Raw genomic sequence first — 26,750 nt, 5'->3', positions numbered from 1 at the left:
CTAAAAGGTCCACCTGTTGTCACCCCCAAGGCTTTCCGGGCTTCTATCGGTCTTCATTAGTGACAAAGAATACCCCACCCACAGTCATTAGTCTTTGATCAGTAACACAGCCCAGGGCAACAGAGGTCAACGTTAACATGAATGTATAGATGGTTTTCTACGGCAGTGGGGTTGGGACCACTCGCAGGGGGTTGCAAAACAAATCAGAGGAAGAGGTTCTGACAGGTTCAGGTTTAAATTATATTCAGACCAGTTAGGTCCTCAGTAGGGTCTCTTTGTATTGCCGTCTTGACCCAGTAAGTCACGTAGGAATGCTGATTATTTTATTGAGTAATAAATTCAGAGTTTGGTCTAAAAAGACTCAACAAGTTGAGAAGGTGACAGTTTCAAAGGCCTTTTTCTGTCCAAAACCCGTCCAAAAACCAAAAGATATCTAGTTCACTATGATGAAGTTAGAAAAACAGATAATAATAACATTTGAGAAGTTGAAACCAATTAATTTCTGACATTTTTGCTGACAAATGGTATTACTTAAAACTGTTGCAGACTCATTTTCTGTTGATCAGCTGGTCCATTAACCGTTGCAGCACTACTGTCAATATGATGAAGGGACGTTGTTGTCAGCTGTTATCACATATTGCGTCAAAGTGTTGACATAAGGAAGAAGTTTAATAAAAAAAGAGAACACAGGGAGGTAAAAAAACAAATGGAAACAGCTGTTTGGGCAAACAACTAACTCACAAAGATGAGAAGAGCTGTTCGGTTCAACCTCATTATGGTTCAAGTCTTATTATTCTCAGGTCTACCTTGGACTTTTTTTTTTAATTAGTCAGCACACATTGATTTCAGGTTCTGGATCAAGCCCAACATTTTGAAAGACCTATAATCTGAAGGGCTGATTAACAGGATGACAGTTTTCTTTTCCACTCAGGGTGAACTGGTCACAACCCCTAGACAAACTGTATGCAATGTCCCAAGTAGGCATTTGCTTCATTTTAAAGGGGTCACAAGTACAAAAGCAACCAAAAGCATCAAATGAGGGAATGTTTTGTAAGAATGGTGTTTATTTACCACACCACTAGAGGTCTAGAGACATGGAGAACATATGCCAAGGAGCACTGAAGCTGTTTTGAAGGCCACTTATCTTTAGTTACATAATAAGACCTCTGACCTCCATGCTGGATGTTTTTTCTTTTCTTGTTCTATAAAAAAAAAAAGCCATCCTGCAAAGCTGAAAAGGATTTTAACCGGAGGTAACTGTCATCAAGCATCCGGGGAGCCACCAAGTCCAAAACAAATAAAATCCACTCTCACACACAAATGGGTAATGCTGAAGGTCAAGGCGCCACTGCCTGTTATAATAATCCCCTGTTGCTAACTTCCAGTTCAATTTCCTGAGGGTCAGCGAACACCCCGCTGAGCCGAGGTCTTTCACTCACACCGTAGGGGCAAAGGGGTGCGTTCACAAGGAATTTGGCGAGTCCTGCTCCATCATCATTGCCATGGGAACGCTCGTTAGCAGGGACAAGTTTTGCGTGTGGCTCAGTGGGATGTCGCTGTCAGACCTGTTTGTTTTTGATCCCTCTGACCACCTTGATCTCTTGTACAAACAGTGGTGGATTTCAGCGACACTGAGATTTTTTTTGAACTCGTCATGAATGTGACACAACCGTCTACAGTCTTGGGCTGCAGCTATTGATCATTATGAATTTATCTATTGATTATTTTCTTTCCCTGAGGCTGTAACTCTTAGTTTTGTGGCTGGATAAATGAGCTGAACCATTATCAGAATTGTTGTTATTGAATTTTTCTCTTTATTGACAGTTTTTAGCAGGCCAGTCCTGTCAACCAATGATAATTAAAACTATTTAAACTACTTTCTCCTGTCATTGGAGACTGTGCCGCTTCGACTACCACAAATGTCAAAGCCCTGTTGGCTTCCATGGGGGATCTGCAAAGGTTTTCCATTTCAGAATCAGAATTTAAAAAGGGTTTTGAACAGATATTCTGTTTGATCTAATTAAAGTATAACTGAACTATAACTGTACAAGAAAATATGCACACACTGTCAGTGTTTTACCACTTAGATTGTGTGTTTCTGTATCGTTCAGAAGCTTATTACGTTTTCTTACTTCATGTTCACATGGGAACTCTCTCCAACAGCATTGGCTTATCTCTCAAATTTCCATGTCCTTGTTTACAATGGTGAGGACAATAGACTGAGGGTTTAGCATATTCGTAGCAGTAACACACACACACACACACAGACACACACACACACACACACACACACACAGACACACACAGACACACAGACACAGACACACACACACACACACACACACACACACACACACACACACACACACACACACACTGCCCCGACTACTACTGCCCAGATACCAAAGACAACGGGCTCCGTTGCCAAAAATTCTCCTTTCACACACAGAGGATATGAAATGACACCTTTTAGGTGATGTAGCAAACAGAGACAACGTTTACAGTACAGCGGTTCTTGGCAACAGCAGAGGGGACTGCAGTTGATCATTCAGATGTAGCAGAAGGTGACAGACTGCAGCAGGATCACTAATGTATTCAAGCCATATAAATCTGGTCTGTTACATAAATCACATTAAGCCTCCAGCGTCAACATCAGACAAAATGTACCTTAGTCAAATAAAGTGTATGTCACTTCTATGTAAAAATCTGTTTCATGCCTACATATAACTTGGTCTTCTTGCAGTTTGTGTTCTTCAAAAGAAAATGTGCTTAAGTTACAAACTAAATATCAAATATCTGATGAACTACAGGCCATTTATCACCTTGTGCTGCTGGTTGTGTAATGCACCACAACACCCAAACAGAACACAGCAGAAAAAGTAGTCCAGTTGAGAAACACTGTGGACAATGAGCCTATTAGTCAGTAAATCCTGGATTTATCAAATATTTTCAAAGATTGAGCGCTTGGTACTGTTATATCTGTATTTTCTGAGTGAACCCTGGCAGAACCTGACAAAGTAAATTATTCATGCCCGCCATGAATAAAGTAGCCCATCTTCCAACCAAACTGCTGACAGCCACTCAGTGGTGCTGACCCAGAGGCGAGTCACCTGTGTGAATTGGCTTAGTGAATAATGCAATAATGTACAGAAGGATCTGAAACTGTCAGAGCTTACTCTTGGGTCATTTATGTCAATCAAAACCTTTGTACTCCTGGTCAATGTGATTGCTTCTAAATTGTCACTGAAATAGTTTTTAGAAAATTGTGTCTCTATGCATGACTTGTTTTTTTGTCCCTGACCTGGTAGCCCATATTAACTTGATATTGTGTTCACTCATTTGTAGTATGTGACAGTTGTATTTATCTGTTTTTAATACATTTATATAAAATTTCCGTCAGTATTTCCCAGGAGTACGGACGCCCAATTTGAGGATCTGAATCCCCTTTGAGTAATATTTTTATTTTTAGGTTTCAAGATAATAAAGCCTTCATAAATCAATGATCAACCTGGGATCAATATAAATTACAATCAATAAAAATGGCCAAATGTATTGTTGTTCCAACTTCCAAAAAATGTGATGTACATACAATATAAAATAAAATATTCTAATCTTCCTTTTGTTGCGGACCCCCTACAACCCACTCAAGGACCCATGTTGGTCCCTGGACCCCAGTTTGAAAACCAGTGGATTAACCAATTAAACATTACATTACTGCCTACTGGCTAGATAAAATATGTATATAATATAATATTAAGGACCAGTGTGTAGGATTAAGTGGCATCTAGCAGTGAAGTTGCAGATTGCAACCAACTGAAACCCCTTGACTCAACCAAACATGAAGGAGAAACTACGGTGGCCACGAAACTAGCGAAAAACACAAAACATGAAACAATAGTGGTTCAACATGATGGCCTCTGTAGACGAGGGCCTGCTCCTTCTGTATATAATCAATTTCTGCCAATAGGTCCTCCTAAATGTTACACACTGGACCTTTAAGACCTTTATAAACTTTTTAATTCAAGCCCCTTTTTTAAATTAAAACCAGTGCTTTCTTTACAAAGTCTGTATGTGGGGTGCAAAATGTTGATTAAGTTCATCTGATAATCACCTTTGAAGGAATCCTTGAGTTAAAACAGTCAAGCTTTCAGCCCTACTCCCTCAACACAAAAGAGATCGAGATTTGGCCTCCGGATGAGCGAATGCATCAATGAACATGTCAGTACTCTGTCCACAAGCTGTCAAATCAGATAATCCTCATCAGAGCAGTCTCCTTTATTTCCTCTATTCACTCCAACCTGTCTGCTTATCTAACTTTTGTTCAAAGGTTTGTCAGAGTTTATGGCACTGCTCCTCCCAGGCCCCCCCCCTTAACCATCCCTAGTTTAATCCACGTTAAAAGCCAGAAGCCATTATTCAGAAACAAAGAGGAAACTGATTAAAACAGCGCTGTGCGTGACATGTAGGTTGCAGAATTAGTTCATCTTCAACTAGAGTTTGGGCTGAGCAGTTTGCTGCACGTACTGTACAGGCCAACAACCTCCATAACAAACAGCTATGTGTGACACAGTAGGCCTTGCATGAAGGATTAACGTGGCTCGAACAAAACTCAACAGTTCACTTCACTCTCAAATCTGCAAAATCGGTTTTAAGGAGATTATTACATGGTGTTATTTGTCTAGAGTGAAGAATATAATTCCTAATGAGGCCAAGGTACAGTTCATGGCATATCATGCCATGTGAAAGTAAGCCTGCAATATTTGGATATTTCCATCCCATGTTTATGTGCTAAAAGTCAGCTGAGGATGCTCTTTCTTGTTTGTCATCAACAGGGTAATATTCTCATTTTACCCACCCGACATCAACTTTGCTGATGTTAAGCAGCATGAAACTATTCCTTAAAAAGTCTCCTGCCAACAGCATCTTTTAAAGTCTGCAGCCCTCTGTCCTCTTAAATTGATTAAAAAGCGATGAAGTCCTGCTCGATCTTCAGCATGGCAATTAAATCCACCTAAAAACTGTCCCTGACTGTCCCACAATTCACAAACGTTACTATAAATAGACTGCAATCTCCCTTCCATCTCTCGCTGCATCAACGTCCCATTGTGTGAGAGGAAAGCTGTCAGCTGGAGGTGACAGTAGTGTCTTTTTAATTCATAAAGTTTTATAGGCAGCTTGATTATTAACCTCACAACCCCAATTATCTTGTTTTTTTGGTGTAATTTGGAGGATTCATGTGTCATATTTTTACACCATGAAGTGAATCAAATAAGATATCCAGTAGGTAATTTATTATTGTTATGGACAGCAGTGAGTATTTTCTAATCAGCTTTGTAGAAACTGCAACTTCACTTTCAGATTTAGTGAAAAGTATCAGTGGTTAGCTTGTGCCATCAGTGTGACTGAACCTGAGATTTAAACACGAGTTCTTATGGCAGCAATGTGGGTTTCTGGGTTAGGCAGTACAGTCCAGAAAGCACAAAACACTTAGTGGGTTATTTGGGGCATTTAAAGTTCTGATTAATGATCACATCAAATAATTATGGCATTGTGTTCTGCTGCTACACTTTGAGGCCTCTTTAATGAGTCATGAAACTGACTTGCATGTTACTGTATCGTCTACCGGCTGACCTTCTTGTCCAAGGAATGACGGAGCTATCAATTTCTAAAAAGAACATTACCAATAATATGTTATACACTAAAACTGGCATGAGAATATGCATTTAATACCCACCGTAGAGGTGGAATGATAGTGCTATAGTAGAGTTTAATGGAGAAGCACCTTCATTTTATCTTTAAGGGATAGGGTCGCAAATTCAAAATCAAGTCTGACCCATATGAACACTGAAATAGGTTTTACTTGCTGTAATCTTTCCTACTGTTCCTTTTGGCCGTTAAAAGAGCCCTTCCTGAGGCGCCCCGGTAGGTCACCTGTCTCTCTTGAGCTGCTATTCAACAATAATAGGCAATAAAAGGCCAAAAATCATCTTTTAAAAAAAGCGCTTTCAGTGTAAGTAATGGGGAACACATTGACTCCACAGTCCTCCTTCTGTGCGACATGTATTCAAAAGTTTATCTGAAGATATGAGGCTTCAGCAATCTGAGTTAGACAAATCAAGTTGATATTTCCTTCTTTTAGTTTCTATCCATCCATGGCAGCCAAGCAGGGAACCACTGTCCAGGGAAACATAAACAGTGTTACTTTTGGAAGATACCCAACTCATTTGTCTCATTCAGACTGATGACGCCTCATAGACGCTTCAGATAAACTTTCAAATACATCTGCACACAGATACAGATTTTTGTCCCTCATCACTTCCACTGAAAGTGCATTATAAGGGATATCTTAATGATCTTTAAGGTTTGCTAATAATTTTAGCTATCATTAGCCTACATATGATATAGTCATACCAGACCAAGTGAGGCTGCAGCAGTAAAAGAGTACTGAATTGAAATTGTGTTTTACTGATTATGAATTAAACATTTTCATTAGTAAAAGCAAGATGGTGTTATTTTGTCTTTCAAAAGTTACGTTTCTGTAAGGAAAACTGTGAATTTGTTCCTCTTTTTGGCCTTTTACGACTGATGCTTCATTTATTTTACCAACAGCCGTAGTTAATAAAAGAACTTTCATTTAAATCTATCCAAAAACATCCCATTAAAACCCTCTTTTTTCATTATCTTTGTTGCACAGAGAAACACTGTGCAATAGCCTGCAGACTGCTGAGGCAGAAATTATGTCTAACTAGGCATTTCTCATAAGAATCCTGTGCAAGTGCACCATTACTTTCTGTTGACAGTATGGGGAAATTATTAATGATAAGGGACATATTGGAATTAAAAGCTGGAATGCGCCAGAACACAAGGATTGCCAACACTGTCACAAATCATATTATAGCTTACATCAGCTCTAAATCACCGAGCATCATATCATTAATACTCTTCTTTCATGCTGAAGAAGCGCCTGCAGAACAATCTAATGGAGATATTCAGACAAATTCACATCTTGGCTGCGAAAACTTCCCAACTGTCTTGTAACTCTGCAGTCACTTCACTGTGCCTCCTACTGTCAAATCAACACCTGCAGAGTCAGAGAACGAAGGATTTTGTAAAGACTGAGTGCAGATACAGGAGCCCCCAACACAACACATCCCCCAGGCTTAGCATAAATCTGGTAATAACAGTCTGTGTCTGAAACGAGGTTTTCAGATTTTAAAGATTAAAGCTGCCAGTTTGCAGAGCATGCACGCCTGCTGTGTCAATGACTGTTTAAACAGGCTTCAGACGGGTTCAGCTAAGACTAATATGAATGACTATCTCACCTGTAACACATGTTATATCACACCTGTCAGCTAACCTGTAACTGAAGAGGGAATTTATCTAATCATATAACCAACAGTAAACCCTTTTAAATCTGATTCAAACAAACAAGGACTCTGTGCTTATCCTCTTAACAACTGACCAAGCAGAAAAAATGTTTTGAATGTCTCACTTGTTAAGTTTTGTTGGTAAGCAGCTGATCATTTAGAACCATAAGCCAATACTGGATAATACTATCCCATGCAAAACATAAATAAATCTTCACACATTCACCTCAAACTTACTTCAGCGAGCATTTCCATTAGAGGATTAACTGACTGGACTGACAGCTGAGTGAACAATTTTGATTTAATTGATTAATAATTTAAACTATTTATTAAAATATTATAAACATTCGCTGTTCACGTCGTATCAGAACATAATCTTACATTTTATAGACTAACAACCTGAATAAAAAAGGAGAAAAAGACTTGTCTTGTTTACTGCTGGTATATTTATTTAGATTCTTTTCATTCTTTTTAATTACCAGCAGTAGGGAGATAGTGTGCTGGAGGATTTTCACTTTTATTTAAACTGCATTGAACCTCCAACGCACCTGCCACACATTCAGGTGTCAAGAGATTGAAGTTGCTTGAAAGTTAACAATTAAACTATTAATTATTAATATGAGGGTTAGCGATATTGAAATCATTACAGCACTTGATGATACACACCATGATATGGCATAAATTTGTCAATTGTCTGACATTTTGCTATACCCCAGTATCTAAAGTTAGTTGCCAGTTTATTACAACTGCACTGAGAGGTGTCTCAAACAAGTTGTCCACACCATTTATATCAGTGAGGATAAACTAAATATTAAAAACCTGTCGGTATAATGCAAAACAGACGAGCAGGGCCACAAACTACATCCTCCAAAATGATCATAAAGTTGAATCAAACCTCTGTACAACAGAAACAGAACATTATAGCTACCATGAAGGGAGGACTTATTACAGGACTGTTGTATTAGACTGCATTTGTTTTTGCTAAGTGTACCTTATAAACCGCCAACTGTTGGCTCCAGTCATTGTATATTTTTAAAGCTGCTCTGACAAACCCACTATGCACCACACTCCTAACACCAAACAAAACTGGCAACTAGCTGGTGATAACAGTGAAGCATTTAGCTGCTGACGAGCCAGATCAGGAGTTGGTGGAGACCAAAACGAAGCATTTACGCACATTTACTTTTTATCCACATGACCCACTTCGAATGAAACAACACTATCCCACACAATGACACAGCAGTTTCAAACGTACTCCAGAGAGCCTTTTACCAGAAGTATATTAGACTTCAGATCACAACAAACACTGAATCTACTAATAAAAAATACAAAGACACCACACACACACACACACACACAGTGAAAAAGTAAACCAGGTGAAACAAAACCCACTCCGACGAGGAAACAACAAGAAGGAGGAATGAGATGAGACAGAGTACACCATCTGCGGGGCTACGGATCAAAACCACAGCTTTGAATCTTCCTCTGTTTGTTCTTTTGTTAACAGGTGATCGGTGTCTGGCCTGCAGCAGACCACTGTGTCTGCATCACCTTTAGCTCTGCTCTCCAGTTGTTGCTTCAGCAATCTGAGCCCGGTGCCAAGATGAGCTTTAGGCAAATCCAGCTGTACCTCTTGGCTTTCACAGTCTTGTGCGGCACTAAACCAGCGAACGCTTAAAGATTAATCACAGTGTATTGAGCATAAATAGCACACGTACTGCATGACTGAGTAAAAAAACTCAGCTTAACAACCGGCTTAAACCAACAGATGCTGAGGAAAGCGCAAGTTATTATGACATATAAAAAGGTGAGGAAACACGTCACCATAGAGACAACAGCAGGGAAACATGGAGGGAATGCAAACATGTTTACATGGCGGTGGGGAAAAGTGTTTGCCCAAGGGGACAGAGACACAGCAGGCTTCATTAGAATACATTTTAATACCTGGGAAACACTACTTACAGGCACGTATCACATTACAGACTCTTGCAAAACACAACACAACAGCCACAGAGCAATGTTCAGAAATCCCCCAAAACAATATTCATTGAGACAACATCTGTGGAAGAACAGTGTTTTATTTTAGACCTGAATCTTTTTTGGGGGCAGAAAAGGTGTGTCGGTTTTTAAAGAAACAGCTTCCCTCGTATTTTTCTACGTTTTGTTTTTGCCGTTTATTTTCTTTATTAGACAGTTTATAGCTGAGAGACTTGGGTGGTAACATGGGTGTGACTTAAAGAGAAAGGCATGCAACCATGGACTCCTTAATTTTCTTCCTCTTTTCTTTCTTCTTTTGTCACGTTTTTTTTATTTTTTAACCGTCCGTCACTGCAGACTAAAAATTGAATTTATAAGACAAGGACAGATTTTCAGGCCATAAAGACCACTCGAGTTGACCCAAGTTGGCAGCAACTATTCAGCCCCTCCGTGCTCCCACAGAAATAAATCAAGCCCCCCAACATCTTCCTCCTCGGGGATGACGTCAGAGAATTGAGTTTTCCATGTTACTCTCGGCTTCCACAGCAACCGGGGGGTGACACCGCCCCTCTCCCTTGACCTGACCCGGGGAGAAACTCTTTTTTTTCCACGGGGGTATTGTTCCCAACACTTGAATGGATTGCCCTCTAATTCATCTCAGCATGTATAATAGTGCACAAAAGCCAAGGAAGCTGGGGTCTGAGGTGCAGAACAAAACCAACCAGGGGCAGGGTTATAAAGCCATACATGTTGAGCTAAAAAGGGCTGGGGATGGGGCAGTAAGTTCTGTTAGTGAATCCACACAACAACCACTAAACACTGCTTCTTACTCCAGTAATTGCTTTAAAGTGAAATACAAATGTAAATCAAGGAAATCCATCTGTAGCACAGATCGGAAGTTTTGTTTACTTATTGTTTGGTCACATAATTCCTGAATTAAATCAATGTTTTATTTAGACAAAGTTCTTGTTTGACCGGCTGTGATTACACTTTTTAATTAATTTTGATGACAACTAGAAATACTCGACTATGTGTATAAATGTTTTACGCCAACATGAAATTACTAATCCAACTAGAACTACAGGGCCTATAAAAAGTACTCTGGGATTGATATTAAAGAGTATTTTACTGTTTGTCAATATAAAAACAGCCACATTAAAATGGGGTAATGTTCTCTATAGGCTGTATCTCAACTACTCTCTTCACATTACAATGTTAAGATTTCTTATTTTACACATTTGGGTTCATTTATCGTGTAATACGTTACATTTTGAGCTCTCTACTGGCAATATAATCAAAGTTCTTGAATCAAATCTTTAAAACACTGAGACCAAGCTACTGTTCCCTCGCTGTTTACATTGCCAACATACCTAGAGCAACAGATTCAGGCCTCAAACTACACTAAATCTTCATTATGATGTAATTTTGGACCCTAACTGCAGTGCAGGACACCTTCTGTTGTCACCTTAAGAGGAAACAAACAGTAGTATGAAGGTTAAACGCTCTCTGCTTGGATGAAACAGACATGCAGACTCCACTCTCACGGCACAATGACTTCTCACAGCAGAGTTACAATAGGTCGTTACATATTTCACATCCACAACACAGCATGATGCGGCGGTTACCGTCCTGCTTGACTTACCGGAGGGATGAGAGGGGTTGGTCGGGACACGTAATGCGCTCCGACGCCGTTGAAGTTAGTGGTCGATACTTTTCAGAGGAGAAAATCTATTGGTGTGTTTCCAGGTTATCAGCCGCTCAGGTGAGCCGCTGCTGTCCTACTCGGGCTGCAGCACGAACAGTGCAGAGAGGTCCAGCCAGCAGCAGCAGCCAGCCAGCAGCAGCAGCAGCAGACAGGCGGTGTTGTGAGCTTCCTCGTACGTGATTGGGCCAGGTGGAACAGGCGCGTTCACGTGTAACCCTGCGCGCGCGCCACCCGCAGCTTGTGACCACTGGTGCAATCACAAGGCTGCAGCCGGTGACACGAGCTCAGGTGGGTTCGTGTAACTGACTAGGTTGGCGACACTTAGGCAGGTGTGAGCGATGGGTGGAAAGGATCTGAGTACGTTTACTCAATGTTACTGTTATTATGAAGGATTTCAGGTACTTTAACTGAGTATTTTTATTATACAACTTTACACTTCTGCCCCTTTCAGAGCAAAATGTTGTACTTTTTACACAACCACACTTATCTGACTGTAGTTCAAATTATCTTGACCAACTACAACAGTCAAATCCGCATTAATGCAACTTTAATATTAATCCAATAATGTAAAATAATACTAGGCTATAACATGAACATGAATGGGGCCATTTTGCACAGTGCATACATATTACACTTAATGTGCATTTTGGTATAATTCTGCTTAGGGAAAACTTTTAATGCATTGTAATAGAGTACATTTACTGTGGTACTGGTAATTTCAGTAGTTTAAGTATTAAACTGTTTCATAACCATTGTAGTATGTTTAAGTAAAGGGTTTGGATACTTCTTCCATTGCTGGTTTTGAGATACTATATTTTATCTCAAATTTAAACTTTTACTCCATTACATTTCTGAGAGAAGTATCGTACTTTGACTACCATCTGACGGCTGTACCATATTCAGATTGTACAGTCAAACTTTTCAGGAAAAGCCTTGTTTCAGCTTGATGCCATAATGCTTTTTAGACACTGCATTTAGACTTTGGATTTTGATACTTGAGTACATTTTACTGCTAATACTTTTTTAAAAGAAAAATCTGAATGCAGGAATTTTACTGATATTTCAGTTACTACAGTTTTCTACCTGCTGCTTTATAGACTGAAAACATCCTCCACAACTTGTTCATAATAAGTGTGAACGCACCTGATCAAGAGATGACTGATGAAGGTTGACTGGAAAAATGCACACATTAGCTATTTTCTTTTGCACTGGTGATTAAACTGTTGATCACTGCTTGAATGTTGTACTTTTACCCACCAATAAGGCTTTTCCTCTAGGCAATGATAAGACCTCACAGGAAAATGGTTCACAATAAATCGAGCCACATACCTTTGACACAAAAGCTGCAGTGTACCTTACCTTTCCATTGAAGAACATTAAACTATACTGCTATTAAAGCAAATCTATTTGTTTAGCGCAGTGTTCTGAAGAGCCACGGAGATAAAACACGACACAGAGGCTGTGATCAACTTCCTTGAGGCTTTTCTGAGGATTAACCAGATCCTGTCAAATGTATACCTGTGGGTGCGGTGGGTTTATGATTATAAAAACCTGAAGGGGAACCTAAAAGCACCTGGACTTGTGTAAACACAAGTCAATTTGAATGCATATGTCAACAGAATATAAACCACTGATGTCTATCTGGATGGGAACAAGTTGACAAGACAGGATAAATGGAGAACAGATTTACTTAAAGTATAATTGTTCATTCTCATAGGACACGTCAGCTCTTCCCTAGTTTGTATCCAAATGTCCAGATGTACTAAAAGGCTTTAAACTTGCTTCATATGTCTTTGTTGGCCCCTGGTGGTGACTTTTCATACAAACTGCGAAAAAACAACAACTCTAAAGATGCTTAAAGAAAAGAACCTTTAATTTTCCCCAAAAGATCACACAGCATTCAGAGTCCTCCCTTAATTCAACACTTGTTAATGTTTCATTATTATGAAGGTAGAGATCCAATAGCACATACTAGTACTAGAACATCATTCTGTAGGTCTTCAGGGAAAACAAAACAAAGCCAAATGGCAGCATTGGTCATCGACTACATACTCAAGGTAAAATAGAGAAAATTACAAATATATATCCATCTATTTCAGGGAAAACAATAGATTGTTGTACAAGATCCACACTCTCAAACTGCTATGGTGACCCATAGGAAAAATACAAATCAACAAAGTGAAGACATGAGAGCTGGTTATCAATACCAGCGTACAATATGTCCTCTCTAAAAAATATATTTTAATGTAGCCCAATGAAAGAAACTGTTAGCAGCTCAGGCAAACGATGCTGGTCTTTTAAATTTACAAAAAGACAAAAACTTTCTCAAGTTAATCACATTTTGGTTTTCACCTTACATATCATACAGTTCTTACAAGTTTCTTTTTGTAATTAGTCTCAAATGCATAAATGTGCATATGTGCAATATGGATAAATATCTTTGAGAACAGCAAGTCTTAAAATACATTTTGACTTTCTGAAGTTCCTGGATTATTTTTTTTAACGGAGCTGTAATTGTGTTGGGTGTTTTAACATGTAAAGTTGTACAGGCTGTGTACATCCTCAGAGTGTGTGTGTATGTGTGTGATTGGTCCGTTCTCTTCCCATAAGCAGTGGTCCCGAAAACTGGTAGTGAGAGCGTCTGTTATCAGTAACAAGACCAGATATCATAGCACGGAGGGGAAGAGAGGAACAAATTCAAGAAATCAAGGCACATTTAGTCACATAAGGCTGGTCCTTCATTTACTCTGGAATTTAGGAGAATCGCCACTTTCATTTTCATTCAGTCATATGCCATGAATGTGGACAAATTAGGGAAATGCTTAAAAAACGGAAGAGTAATGTTGATTAAAAGTGATCAATCATATCATAACATGCATTGTTAACAGCCATCAATATGACTTTTAAGCATTGATTTAAAGGAATAGTTTTGGGAAATACTAATGTTTTCTTGCCAAGCGTTAGATGAGAAGATTGATCCTCTTTGATTGATTAGTTAGCTTAGCTTAGCATTGGGGGGGGAGCAGCTCGTGGCTCTGTCCTGAGGCACACAGCATTCTGTAAAAACACAGCTTGTTTTTTTTTATACACTTTGGTTTTTGTATTAGTGATGTTTAGAGTTGCTGGTAGGCAGAATTTTCTACCTTTGGACAGAGCCAGGATAGCAGTTTTTCAAGCTAAGCTAAGCTAAGCTAAGCTTCTGTCTGCAGCCTTATATTGAACAGCAAAACGAAATAAGCTGAAATATGAAATAAGCTTAAACAATAATAAGCTTAAAATGGCAAACTACCACTCCGAGTTTGCTGGTAAAAGTGACCAGTTTGCATGATCCAGAAATCTGAATGCCAGTTTGCCCTGTTTATCATAACAGGTGCACGGTCAAATAATGAGAGTATTCATGTTCAAGCTTCCTGATTACACTTTCATAAAGCATTCGTGTCCATCCCAGTCAGCTGATAGAGCAATATAAATAACGTGAGTAAAATGGCAGTTGTTGTGACCCCGTAGCTGCCCTTACAGAGCCAACATGTCCGCCAAGCTGACATACAACATTCATATGCTGGAGTACAAAAGGCCATTTACAGTTTCCAGATGTGTTTACTGCAGCAACTCCCGTTCAACAGATTTGTCAAACAGTATAAAAGTGCATTTCCTATGATTTGAAATAACTGATGAAAAGAAGAGACAGAATGGATTTAGCATCAAGGGTAAAACAGATTGTGAGGTTGTTTTTTTTTTTTCCATTTTATGTATCAAGTTAAAAGATTTATAATTCTGACAGTTTGAAAGGCAGTGACAGTAGAGTTGAGAGGGGGGGAGGGATTCCTGTAGTTTCTGTAGAATTCGACATTTCCTGTCAAACTGAGCCACTATGGCTTCAGAAAGGAGTGATTAGTGCTCTTCCAGCCAGGATGGACTGTCCCCACCTGGCATTTTCAACTTGATGTGAAACTGCTTGAGTGTCTGTTCCAGCTGCTCTTGGTTTCCAGCGTAGTACGCAGCTATGGCGTTGTGGAACAAGATGAGCTGGTTATGCAATACCTTCACCTGTTTGGGAGCAGGAAAAGGAAATAAAGAGATGATAAGCACACTGAAAGCCAATATGTTGGTGCAGGTATGTAGAGCAGAACGACCCGCTAGCCCACCTTGTTCTCTTCCAGGAACTTCAGCTTGACGGAGACGTCGTTTCGCATCCTCTCATACTTCTCGCGGTGGATCTGGAACTGCTGCTGGGAGAGCTCAATCTTGGGCATGGTGGTGGTGTCACGTGGCCCCAGATTCAGCTCCTCCAAGTCTGTGCGGTACGCGTCATACTCAACCCTGGAAGTGTGTTATTATTACAGCATCAGAAATATGTTCTGTGTGTGTAAACCTGATGAAAACAAGCACATCACTATATGAAATCAACACATACTAATCCCTGCACACCACGTCCAATCTCTTATGTTTGAAGTATTGAAGCTGAGTGTTTTTTACCTCTATGAAGATGTTTTTTGTAAAAGGGTCAATTTTGGTTGTCTGGTGAACGCACACGAGGATGCACATGCAAGCAGGTGATGTCTTAAACAGTCCAGCCAATGGTTTCACACTATCCACAGATCTACTGGTGGTAGTAGTGCTCCAAGATATGCAGCCAGGTGCAAACAAAGGCAGGAACGAAGAAGATCGCTTCGGCTTTGGAAGTGTTTTATGAAGGTGGAAATGTATTCAGTGTGTTTATTAGATGCATTACTGAATGCAAACGTAAGTTTTGTTTGTGCATAAGAAAATGTAGTGAAATTTTAGTACGCATTCATACATAAGTATCCTATTATTTTCATACAGGTTACAATATTCAAATTACTGCATGTATGAGGGTGTACATGTTAGCTTGTTTTTGGAGTGAATGAAGTATGTATTAAACATGATGGTCGCTACTAAAGCAGTTGTCTAGTAACTTCAAATGTTACATTTTCTCCTTGTAGAAAACAATACAATCCACAAATTTTATTTATCACACTTCTAAAATGTCTCAGTTATTAAACTTTTAAAGGCAAGGATAGCAGAGTGTCCGTATGGAGGTCTTTTGACCTGATGAAGGTAATGCATTTTTGATCTTACAAAGCTTCATCAAGGGTTGAAACATTTTCTGGCTGGATAATCATTTGTGGTTTGGAAATGGTGCACAGGGACAATAAACACATTTTTAAATCATGCATTACCTACCTGGCAAACTCATACTGTTTGATATTAAGCATGGTGTCTTCAATTGTTTTGTCCACAAGTGTGTTAACACTGGAGATAAAAAAGTTGATTGCACCCAGCAGTGTCTCTCCATTTTTGGACAAAAGCTTTTGGGTGTCAGCGTTGTAACCAAACTCCTCCTATAGAACAGATTTAACAATCATTATATTGCTGAATTTGGCTTATTCCGCATCGTTGTCTACAGTGACTAAAGCAACTACGAGTGCCAGCATCATACTGTACATTTTGCACTTATACACGGGAGTAATTGTGATTTTTACAACTAATTTTGTTGCCAAAGTCATTAATTAAACACAAAACTTTAATCCATGGAGATAGTTAATCCTCACAAATATTAAAAAAATATATATAAATGAATGTCCATAAGACATAATTAACCAGCAATTACTACAATAAATACACAGCACCACATTCCCACAAGAACATCAACATCCGAGATATAAAATACATAGATGTAATTCTATGATGTACAGTAATTGCAATCTATATGCACTCAAATATAAAACAGAATGCACTTTGGTATTTGAAACATGGACACAATTAGAAGACATAAAGGAAGTGAAAGAGGACTTAATCTTCAATAATGCATCACTCTTTGCTGCCTTTTACACCATTAATTACATGGTCTAGTGTGTGTGAGGCTTCAAAAAATAAAAGTAAACAGTAATCTAAAAGGGATCAAAAGTGGGGCCTCAGAAAACATGTTTACCCAGAAGAGGACACGATGTGAGGATGATAACATACCCTCATAATCCTACCCAACCTGACTGATTTCAGAGTATATATATATGTATACTCACATGGAGTTCTGGTGACTTGAGGCTGAGGTCAGCGAAGGCGTCGCCCAGCTGCCTCTGCGTCTGCATCATCTGGGACAGCTGATTGGCCAGCGTCTGAGCCAGCTTGATTACATGCTGGTACTTTCTTTTGTTGTCACGGAGGACTTCGATTTGAGCCTCCAGTTCCATGTCAACGGTCCTCGAGCCACGGCCCAGCTTCTCTGACAGGATCTGCCGAGTACACTGCAGAGGAGGGCAGGCTTATTAACACACACCGATAAAGAGTCTGAATCCATTTTAAAATATGACTGCTGGGAGGTTTTACTGTACTTAGTCAAGAGAAAAAGAGCAGGGAGACTGTGAAAGAAGCAACCAGAGGGACAGAGTGGAGCCAAATTACAGAGTCTAAAGCAAGACAAGATATCAAATCATTTGTGTGGGTCAGTTTGGGGTATTGCTCACTTTTCTGCCAACATCCTAATAACTGAGAGAAGACAAAGAGGGGGACAAAGGCTGAGAGAAGAAGCAGGGTAGAGAAGGGACATAAAAATAAATCAAGGACAGAGAGGATTACTTTATAAGTGTTGATGCTCCACTTTCTCACAAGGTCCAGTTTTTCCATGGCTGGGTTCTTTAAGTCATCTGAAAGGACCACTGCTCCACTCTGTGGCTGTGCTTTCATTGCGCCTGGACAATTAAAAGTCATTCACTTAGTGAGTGATTACGTTATTGGATTTGCAGGCTTGAGAGCTGTGGTGAAAGTTAGGGAGGTACAATTCAAGTGTTATAATTATCAAACAGTGTAATGAGATTGTCATGTTAACATTGAAACTTTAACACAGGCCACATACTAAATTTAAAGGCATCTAAGATTATTCAAATCATGAACATTACAAATACATTTAGTCATGACTTACCACTTTTAAAATGCTAACAGTCACAGTAAAAGTGATGAAAAGTGCTTTATTGTGGTTTGTGCATAGAAGGGAAATGCTGAAGGATACTGAGCCCCAAAACTGACAAAATGTAGTTAAAGGTTATCAGACAAGTCCAAAATATAGATAAATACATCAATAAATATGAAATAATGCTGTAAGTTAAATAATTATAATTGAGTATAAAAAGAAAGAAAGCCGATCACTCCGGTAGCAGCCCTGGTTGAGCAAGAAAAGGAAAGAAACATAAAGCTTTATACTTTTAACCAACAAGCTAATGCTAACTATCACTTCATCTTCATCTTTCACTGCTCATCAAGGACCATAATGGAAATAAGTCATGCACTTCATTGGGCCACCATTTTGAACATGAGTGTGTAACTTCATGTTTCTTTTTTTTATAATGTCAAACAGAAACTTCTAACTCTTACTCTCTCGCTTACCAGTTAAATAGGTTTTAGATATTACAAGAGTTTATGCAGTGATGTTGCAATGTTATGGAGCGTATAGATGATAAAATGATGTGCACTGACTTTTGTAGTTTCATAACAAGCTGAAAACAGCTGGTGGTTAATGTGTTTAGCTACTTGTGTTCAGTTAAGTTTAAATTAATGCTTTCAATTAATTGGTGGTAAAGGAAAAACAATAAAAAAGCATTAAACTTCTTTCTTTCTTCTTTTTCTAGTTAAGTCTTTCTTTCTTTTTAAACTAAATTTTAATCATTTCACTAAAACTGATCTATTCAGCTATATTTTTGACTTGTCTGACAACCTTTCACTACATTTCGTCAGTTCCGGGGATCCACAGAAAGAGCCTATGGGTGCCAGCAAGGACAAAGGTTGCAAGCAGGAAAAAAACCCACTGAGATCAAATGTGAAGGCAGTTTTCTTTCCAAGCCAAGCAAATGCTTCAGACATCGTGAGGTTGCATCAGAACTAGAAATCTTGAGATCTAGACTCTAAGGAGTATGTAGAGACGCTTATCATTAGCCACTGCAAAGCAGGAAACTACTTCAGTTAGCCCAGACTTATGCAAAGGTAAAGTTTGGAGAGCCAATAAACAAGAAAGGAGAAGAAGAAAGGTTTGATTCTGAATGGACCACAGCCTGTGGAAACAAGGAGCAGGTAAGAAATTGATGAAAACCAAGAGGGGTAAAATAGACTGCGGTTAATTTAGAGTGCAAATGGTGACTGTTCAGTATCATCTGATTCATACTCCATTGCTGCTGGTACCTGTCTCAGCCTGACTATCGCTGGAAGAGCGTGCCAGGCGGCTAGCAACAGCCGAGCTGGGAGCTACAGGTGCCACGGGAGACGTGGGCAGGCTTGCTGACCCTGGGAGATATTCAGAGTTATGATTCATTAGTATGTCACCATCGCACCTACACAAGTGCAAGGGGGAATTTCTCATTGATGTTGATTTCCTGTGCGTTCGTTTTAAATTACGGTGGCTCTCCCCATGTTGCAGGTCGAATGTGTTACTGCACAAAAGCCTACCTCAACCAGTGTAAATAACATGGAAAATAGCCATGGCAACATTGTGGTAAACGGGTTACAACAGCTCACTCTTCTATGGGGAGATTTTTATTTGCATTTGTAATAAGGGGCATGATGATGAAAAGGAAAAGAAGGGTTACAACCTGGAGATCAGAGGAAACTCATTAAATTCAATTGGATGTCCACCTTTACAAATTCAAATGTCTGCCTTTCAAATTTTTGATTATAAATCCAAAAGTGGAGCACTGGGAATACATAGAAAGAAAGACTGTTTGCATACACATAATGCTGCAAAGCAATCAAATAATGTAACAATAAGTTGTTGATGAGCTGCTGCTCCTTCACAAAACTCGAATGATCGAGGAAACAGTACACGAACAGAAGGAGGAGAGCAACAGTAAAAATGGGACGTGAAATGTTTTACCTTTGTATGGTCCTGATTCAATGATGCCTTCTGTTGTTGAAGCGAAGTTGCTGGAGGGGACATGGGACTCTGAGAGGTTTAGGGCCCCAGGGCCACTGGGGTAAGAGTCCTATAAGAAAATTCAAACATATATTAACAGGCTTAATGGTTCTTGGCTGACAGGCATCAATGTTTGACATTTTCTGGTTCACTAAAATCTCAACAGACACCTCAAACACTACATCTAACCAGTTCACCTGTGTAAAAGGGGTTCACTCACATAGATTTAGATCAACTTTACAATAAAAGCCATATTGCAATGAGGGAAATGATACAGATGTACAGATTGGCAGGAGATTGAGGCAGACGTCGAGAAAACGTGACAACATTTAAAACTGAATCATACGTTTAGTGTGGGTTGTGAATGGTTTATGGGGGAAAAGGATTGAGTGCACAGACGCAAACATTTAAAAACATTCATGTCATTCTAGTTATGGAAGTAAAGTTAACTCATTGTGAAACTAAAGCAGTCAACTGCAGTTATCGGGTGCACCGCTGACACTTACATATGCATTAACATTCAAGTCATGTCTGACACAAATGATCACTGTAAGACGTTAAACAAGGCAATATACAGTAAGTCCCTTGCACGATTTATCAGTGCTTATCCTGTCTGAACTAGTTTTTGACGAGTGAATGCTTTGAAGCTGCATACATGCTTGTGGCTGAGGTGTCTTCCCTGCCATATATATGATAGTAAACTGAATATCTTTGAACTTTGGACTGTTGGTGAAAATAAAAGAAGCACTTTGAATACATATACTAATGCTATGGGAAATCATAGACCCATTGCATAGACAAAACAACTGAATTGATTAATTAAGATAATAATGGTTAATGGATAAGGAAAATAATTTGTTACAGCCCTACTATTTGTATTGCCAAAAATATAAATGTTGCAGATTTGTTGCACTGTTAATTTTAATCCAGGAGTGGAGTTTTATTGGTTGAAGTTGAGCCAATTTAATGAAATATAATACTCTTATTCATGTATCCATGAAAGACACAGACATCATAACAAAGGGTAGTGTTACTAAAGACACCACCTTGTAATCCAAAGACTTTGAAGGCCTATTCAAGGGTTTTTATTTGGGAAGCCAGTAGTCTCACACTGTCTAAGCCAATTATACAAGTTTGAGATAGGCTGCTCTCAAAAGTCTCTGAACAAGCCCTTACCCTCTGGAATACTGTCTCAGGGCTCTGATCCAGGTCTCCGTTGCTGGTGACTGGGATCTCAGCGGCTGAGCTTCTATGGGACTCCTCAGCCATTGTGCTTTCCTGTAATGAGGGCGGTGAAACGAAGCAGGTTATTCTTTAAAGCTTTCCCAAACAACTTCAAAGAGAGAGCTGTTAAGAGAGGAGGACTCAGGAGCCACAAGTGGGACACAATAGTTTTTGGCTGCCATCTTGTGGACACAGCCATAGTGAAAATTAGTGGCCTTGGGCACGATTCAATAACACTACTAATACTGGTTCTGTGGACTCATATAGTAATAACATGATAGTTTGACTTTAGGGTGAAGGACACTGATTGGTGAATTGTTAAAGTAACATACACTGTAAAGAAGAAAAGATAACAATATCACTGATTTCACCCAAATTGTTCCAGCCAAGCAAAGGTTTGAAATAAATATCCCTGCATTCAGGTAAATCCACCCTCTTTCAACAAATTATTCATTAATTGCCAGGAAAAGATGGAGAGCTAAGTGAGCTTTAAGTCAGTTACGTTGCAGCATTACAGCATTTATCAGGATACCAGGAAGTTATTTTGCAACAACTGACATCAATTTTCAACACTCCCTTATTTTACAACACTGCAGGATGGAATATGTTACCGAGAGCCTTACACCAGCTTCACTCTTTAGACAGTATAAATATGTTCTTGGTTTGGTTGTGTATCGTAAACACACTATCTTTTACCATGAAGGTAAAGTGCATAATGCCTCCACCCATGAAGCTACTATGAAAAAAAAAAAAGAGGAATCAACCACTTATCTCTATCATCTGTTCTCCACGGCGAGCCTTTACACAGACAATGTTCACAGCAAATACAAGATTTTATGTTTTACAGTGACCACATTAAATCCTATGTGTCATGGTTTATAACTGGTAATTTTGTGGTCTAACTTGGAAAATCTTGCGATGCAGGAACGACGCATGAAACAAAATTCTCCTTGGCCTTGAATATAATTAACAACCACGTGGACAGTCCTGGTATAATCTTTATGACAGCATATAAATCATGGTCTCTCGTAACCATAGCTGAGGATTAAAATGACACAATGACACAGTGGCTTGCGCAGCTGCACATTTACAGGTTGCCTCGTAGCAAGATGCAGGGTGGAGAACACAGTTTATGGCAACATCAGTTTTGTTTAGGTTGTTATAAACTATCTTCCTGTAGTTGCAGGCTGAAGATGCAGCTGTTATTTTTTGTACAATTTGTGTGGCTTAATCACTGTGGACTTGAGAACTAGGACACTAACCTGACAACTAGAAAGCTTTATAAAGGTCTGACAGCATAAAGCTGGTTAATGTTGATAAGTGACAGGCCTGACGAAGAGGATAGGTATCACTGAAAAAACTTTATTGTATTTAACAAATCTGAATTTGCATCCTTGAACAAGATCCTTCGACTATAGGTGGACCTTGACTGGGTCTAAATAATGCAAATAGCTACCAGATCAGGTAACACGATCTGGGTTTAGTCTAAACAGACTGACTTGTTTCACTGTGTGAGCAAAAAGAGTGAGTTTAAATCATTTTTTTATTTTTTTCGTAAATGATGTCTTTAAGGACCACCAGGTAAAATTCCTTCCAGTACTGGGTAAATATATATTTGATTCTAGTTCAGACTATGAATGAAAGAAGGTTAGTACACTTTAAGTGCACATACACAAAGAGATACACACACAAAAAAAAGACTTAAATGTGAGGACTGCTCCTTCTAGGTAGCAGAGTAGCTCCTTGAAGTAGTATGTGATCATTAAAGAGACAGGCGGCGCCAAGCCTTTAAGGGCATTGATCGCATTCATAGATATAAAAGGAAAAAAAAGTTAAAATACTATAAGTTATTAACTCTGGGATGCTGGCATGATAGCTCCTTTAAGGACAGGGACAAATGAATCAGACAATACAGCATAAATAACGCAATCTTTTCTTTAAAACAAGATTAAATTAAGTCTCTCAATGTATCATCTGATACTGCTTGCGTGCTCTTAAAAAGTCAGTGGTGTGTTTGGCTCTCTGGAAGTCAAAACATATTTTTTAAAACCAGAATCTGATACGCCTAACAACAATATGACATATTAAATAGACCAAAGTGAAACACTATAAAATGATTCCATGTTGTCATGTGTGACAAAGACAGACACATAAATACTTAAAGGCCATATGACGCCTGCATGCAGGCAGGCAGTAGACATGCACTGCTAGGCTTGTCTAACCACCTACTGCAGATAAGAGACAGACTCCTATCTGACAGTCGTCTCTGACACCAAGTTTGAACAGACACGTCTCTGATTACACGCATTACAAAAAAAAAAGGGTGGAAATCAAGACCGACTGTAACAAAATTTTGACGACCTGCTTTGTTTGTCTTCTTACATTGCATAACCTAATGGCACTGATTCAGCTGTGGATCCTGGAATGGTCAGGGGTCTGATCCAACCCGCCATCTGCAAACACTCTGCAAGGAAGCTTGCTAATAGTATCAGTCTACTAGAGCACTGAAAGTAGCAAAGTGGCTTCAGATCAATCAGGCATATGACGAGGCAAGGTATGGCAAGTCATCGTTCCCTACAGCTCAGTATCCTGGATACAAGCTAACATGAGGAGGGAGGGAGGGAGGGAGGGATAACAACAATGAGCTAATTGTCCAATTAACTGCCTCAGCTGAAGAGGAAAGAATTATGTCTTGCTTCTCAGACTACGGAAGAACATGACCCAAGTATGTTGCACAATGTCAGGTTTAAATTGCAAAAAGGATGGAGAATTTGGGATTACAACAGTCCTGCATTTAGGTTTACTACATTTTTTAAAAATTATTTCAATTTGATGTGCAATACTGGCACCGAGCCCCGAAACAGAACGTGAATGAACAGCCTGAGGAGTCACATTCCTGCAAGAAATGTGGGACTGCCAGAGAATATGCAGTCAGGAGTGCAAATCCGTTTCACTTACCCAGCCATGTGACTGACGTCGAACTCTATGTACACTCAACTTACAAACAGGGAAACGTTGTGAGGAAATGGTATCATTTGCACATCATGTACACGTTTACACGCACACACAGTCAGTGTCCAACAAAAGAATGCATGAACATAGAGAAGTGTATACTTACTGGTTTAACACTATAATAATAGACATGTGTATTGAACATTAATGAACAGCAAATATATAAATCCTCAACAATCACTTTGAGGTAAGCCAGCATTTATACAAAGCAGAGAAAATGTATGAAGCCTTGATCATCCCCAAACACATTAAGACACCTCTCGGTCAGACAAGTAAAAGAAAGAAAGCCACTAACTGCATCATCAACGCAGAGCAACGACGACACCAGCTACAGATTTCTAAAACCTCGAGCAAAGCAGGAAATCTGAAGCACTTCTACCATAAATAAAAAAGGAAGAAACAAACACAATCACTTCACAGCTATAACTCAAGTTCATGTTGTTGATTATATCAGATAAACCTTCACAACAATATTCAATCTCAAAATAAACTGATTATATAGGAAGGAGACCACCACCAGCAGCAAATAAAGACCGAAACAGCAACAAGAAAAAAAAAAGAGCACAGTAAGGAAGTGCTAGAAGAGGATTGATTGTCCAAAGTGAAGGTAAATATCACCTTTGTTTCAGTGTGCGAATCTCCGCTTTCCTCTGGTGTTTCATCTGTTTCAACAGGATGGTTTGTCTCGTGTCCCCCATTGTCTACACTGTCAGACATGTGTGCAGCATGACTGTCGCTGCACCTCACCCCACCCTCACTCTGAGTGAACTCATCCTCCTTCTGAACATCGTGGTTTTCGTCAGCACCGTCAATATCAATGTCGTACAGCACTTCAGCCCTGTCATCTCTTCCCTCACTGTCGTCTACACTCTCCTGTTTTACATCCTCACTCAAACTCGCCACTGCTTTGTCAGCCTCCTCCTCACAATCCATCTGAGGGTCCTCAGCTGAGGTCTTCCCCGATTCAGCCTCAAGACTAACTTCAGACATACCTGAAAACAGACAGATAGGAGGGTATGAACAGGTCCTACCACGCTCGCTGACTGTTTATAGAGCAGTCCTGTATTGTACTTTGTTATACAATACAGGACTGCACTGTTGACCTACCCTCAGTTTGTGCCTGTATGTATCATCATTACATTCAAGTCACAGAGCTAAGCGTGCTTTTTTATAGATAAGATAAGATAAGATAAATACCTGACAATATATGAGAATATTAATTAAGTGTACTGGTTACTGCTGTTTAGAGAGTATTTCCTTAAATACTTTACTATGCATCTGGATGAAACAATATTCTCCCACTGCTCGAAACTACTTCTTACCCCAAGTTGCGACAGTAGTTGAAAATTACATCTCACACTGTTTATATTGTACAACACAAGAGAAATATAAAACACATTACTGTGAATAAAGGTCTAAATCAATGAAAATAAAATCGATATATTTTGTAGATAGACAGATTGGTCTAGTTGGGCATTTATCTCCACACTGTGTGCATTTCAAAACATAGATGCATCTATCCAGTACTTACACCCTGACACAAACATACAAATAAATGTAGATAGGCCAATTTAATTTTGGCAATCCTTGAATAAGATACGGATGAACAGAGCTAACTGCTGCCAGAGGCAACGAGAGACAGTGTGTGCAACCCATTAACATTATTTCCATTACACGACGTGAATGCTACTTGCACACTAGACAGTCAAACGTTACCGGAACAGGCCCTGGTGGTTTTTCTTTTTTTTAGCAAGGTTAGGTACATTACCTGTTGCAGCACAGTCACGTGACAAGCCAGGGTGCCCAAAAGTGATCAAATGCCCCCCCCTCCCTTCTTTTTTTTTTTTTTTTTTAAACGCCAATAACTACAAATCATATAATATAATGTAACATTAATATTACATTATTAAGGCTAAGCAAGCTAAAAAAAAAAAAAAAAAAAGCTGCCCACTAATTTGAATGTATCAGGAGCCGTTGACGTGTTGTTAGCCGACGTAACGTTAGCTTAACGGCAACTGACGAACTTGTGGCGGTAAACAAATAAACTTAAATAAAAAAAAAAGCTTCTCATGTTGTGTTAACGTTGTCTTACTGTTTTGCCACATATGCAACTGCAACGCCACAAGGGACCGGTGATGGTCACAACTTTAGTTCACGTTACCTGTCTGCGGCCGTGGCTAACTGTTGTAGCTGTGTAACTGTTAGCCGTTGGGAGCAGTAGCCGTTGTAGTTCAGTGAAATCCTTGGTGCCGTGTGCCGCACTGGACGTGTCTTCGGAAAGGCCTGTCGTTAATGCAACCGTCGCATAGGTATACTACCAAACTATCATCGGCGCTGTCCGGCTCTCCTCTCGGATACTCGACTTGCTGAACCCCGGAAAGACTGATCCACTGTCCGGGCCCTCGGCTGTCATCAGAAGGAGACCACTTGCTGCATGCGATCTCCCCCTGCTGTTGAACAATGCTGCTTGCAGTTTGTGTCCAAAGTCTGGAGTAAGTTGTTTCAGTATTGTTTTTATGACAACTAAATATATATTTTAGGTCAAACA

General features: G+C 39.4%; 2 protein-coding genes across 4 annotated transcripts in view; both read right to left on the bottom strand.

The window, feature by feature from the left end:
* fhdc1 (FH2 domain containing 1) overlaps positions 1 to 11,208 on the bottom strand; it is a 31,420-nt gene extending 20,212 nt beyond the window's left edge. The window contains exon 1 of the mRNA XM_051385222.1: positions 10,987 to 11,208. The gene's annotated coding sequence lies outside the window, so the exon portion shown is untranslated. The remainder of the gene's footprint in view (positions 1 to 10,986) is intronic.
* Positions 11,209 to 12,904: 1,696 nt separating this feature from the next.
* On the bottom strand, positions 12,905 to 26,642 carry arfip1 (ADP-ribosylation factor interacting protein 1 (arfaptin 1)). 3 transcript variants are annotated; one of them, XM_051383809.1, is made up of 10 exons: positions 26,364 to 26,642; positions 24,821 to 25,194; positions 21,143 to 21,244; positions 19,928 to 20,036; positions 19,240 to 19,341; positions 17,647 to 17,759; positions 17,094 to 17,315; positions 16,255 to 16,412; positions 15,195 to 15,369; positions 12,905 to 15,096 (listed from the first exon to the last, which is right to left on the bottom strand). In XM_051383809.1, exons 2-10 carry the CDS (start codon positions 25,190 to 25,192, stop codon positions 14,941 to 14,943), a joined length of 1,509 nt encoding a protein of 502 aa, XP_051239769.1. In that variant the 5' UTR covers positions 25,193 to 25,194; positions 26,364 to 26,642; the 3' UTR covers positions 12,905 to 14,940. The 3 variants fall into 3 exon arrangements, with proteins under 3 accessions (XP_051239769.1, XP_051239770.1, XP_051239771.1); XM_051383810.1 differs by lacking the exon at positions 19,240 to 19,341 and having other exon boundaries at positions 26,364 to 26,636; XM_051383811.1 differs by lacking the exon at positions 24,821 to 25,194 and having other exon boundaries at positions 26,364 to 26,634.
* Positions 26,643 to 26,750: the final 108 nt, after the last annotated feature.

The sequence above is a fragment of the Dicentrarchus labrax genome, unplaced genomic scaffold (genome assembly GCF_905237075.1).
Source record: "Dicentrarchus labrax unplaced genomic scaffold, dlabrax2021, whole genome shotgun sequence".
NCBI lineage: Eukaryota > Metazoa > Chordata > Actinopteri > Moronidae > Dicentrarchus > Dicentrarchus labrax.
Note: the sequence above shows the minus strand (reverse complement) of the source record. Positions and strands in the feature narration are given on the sequence as shown.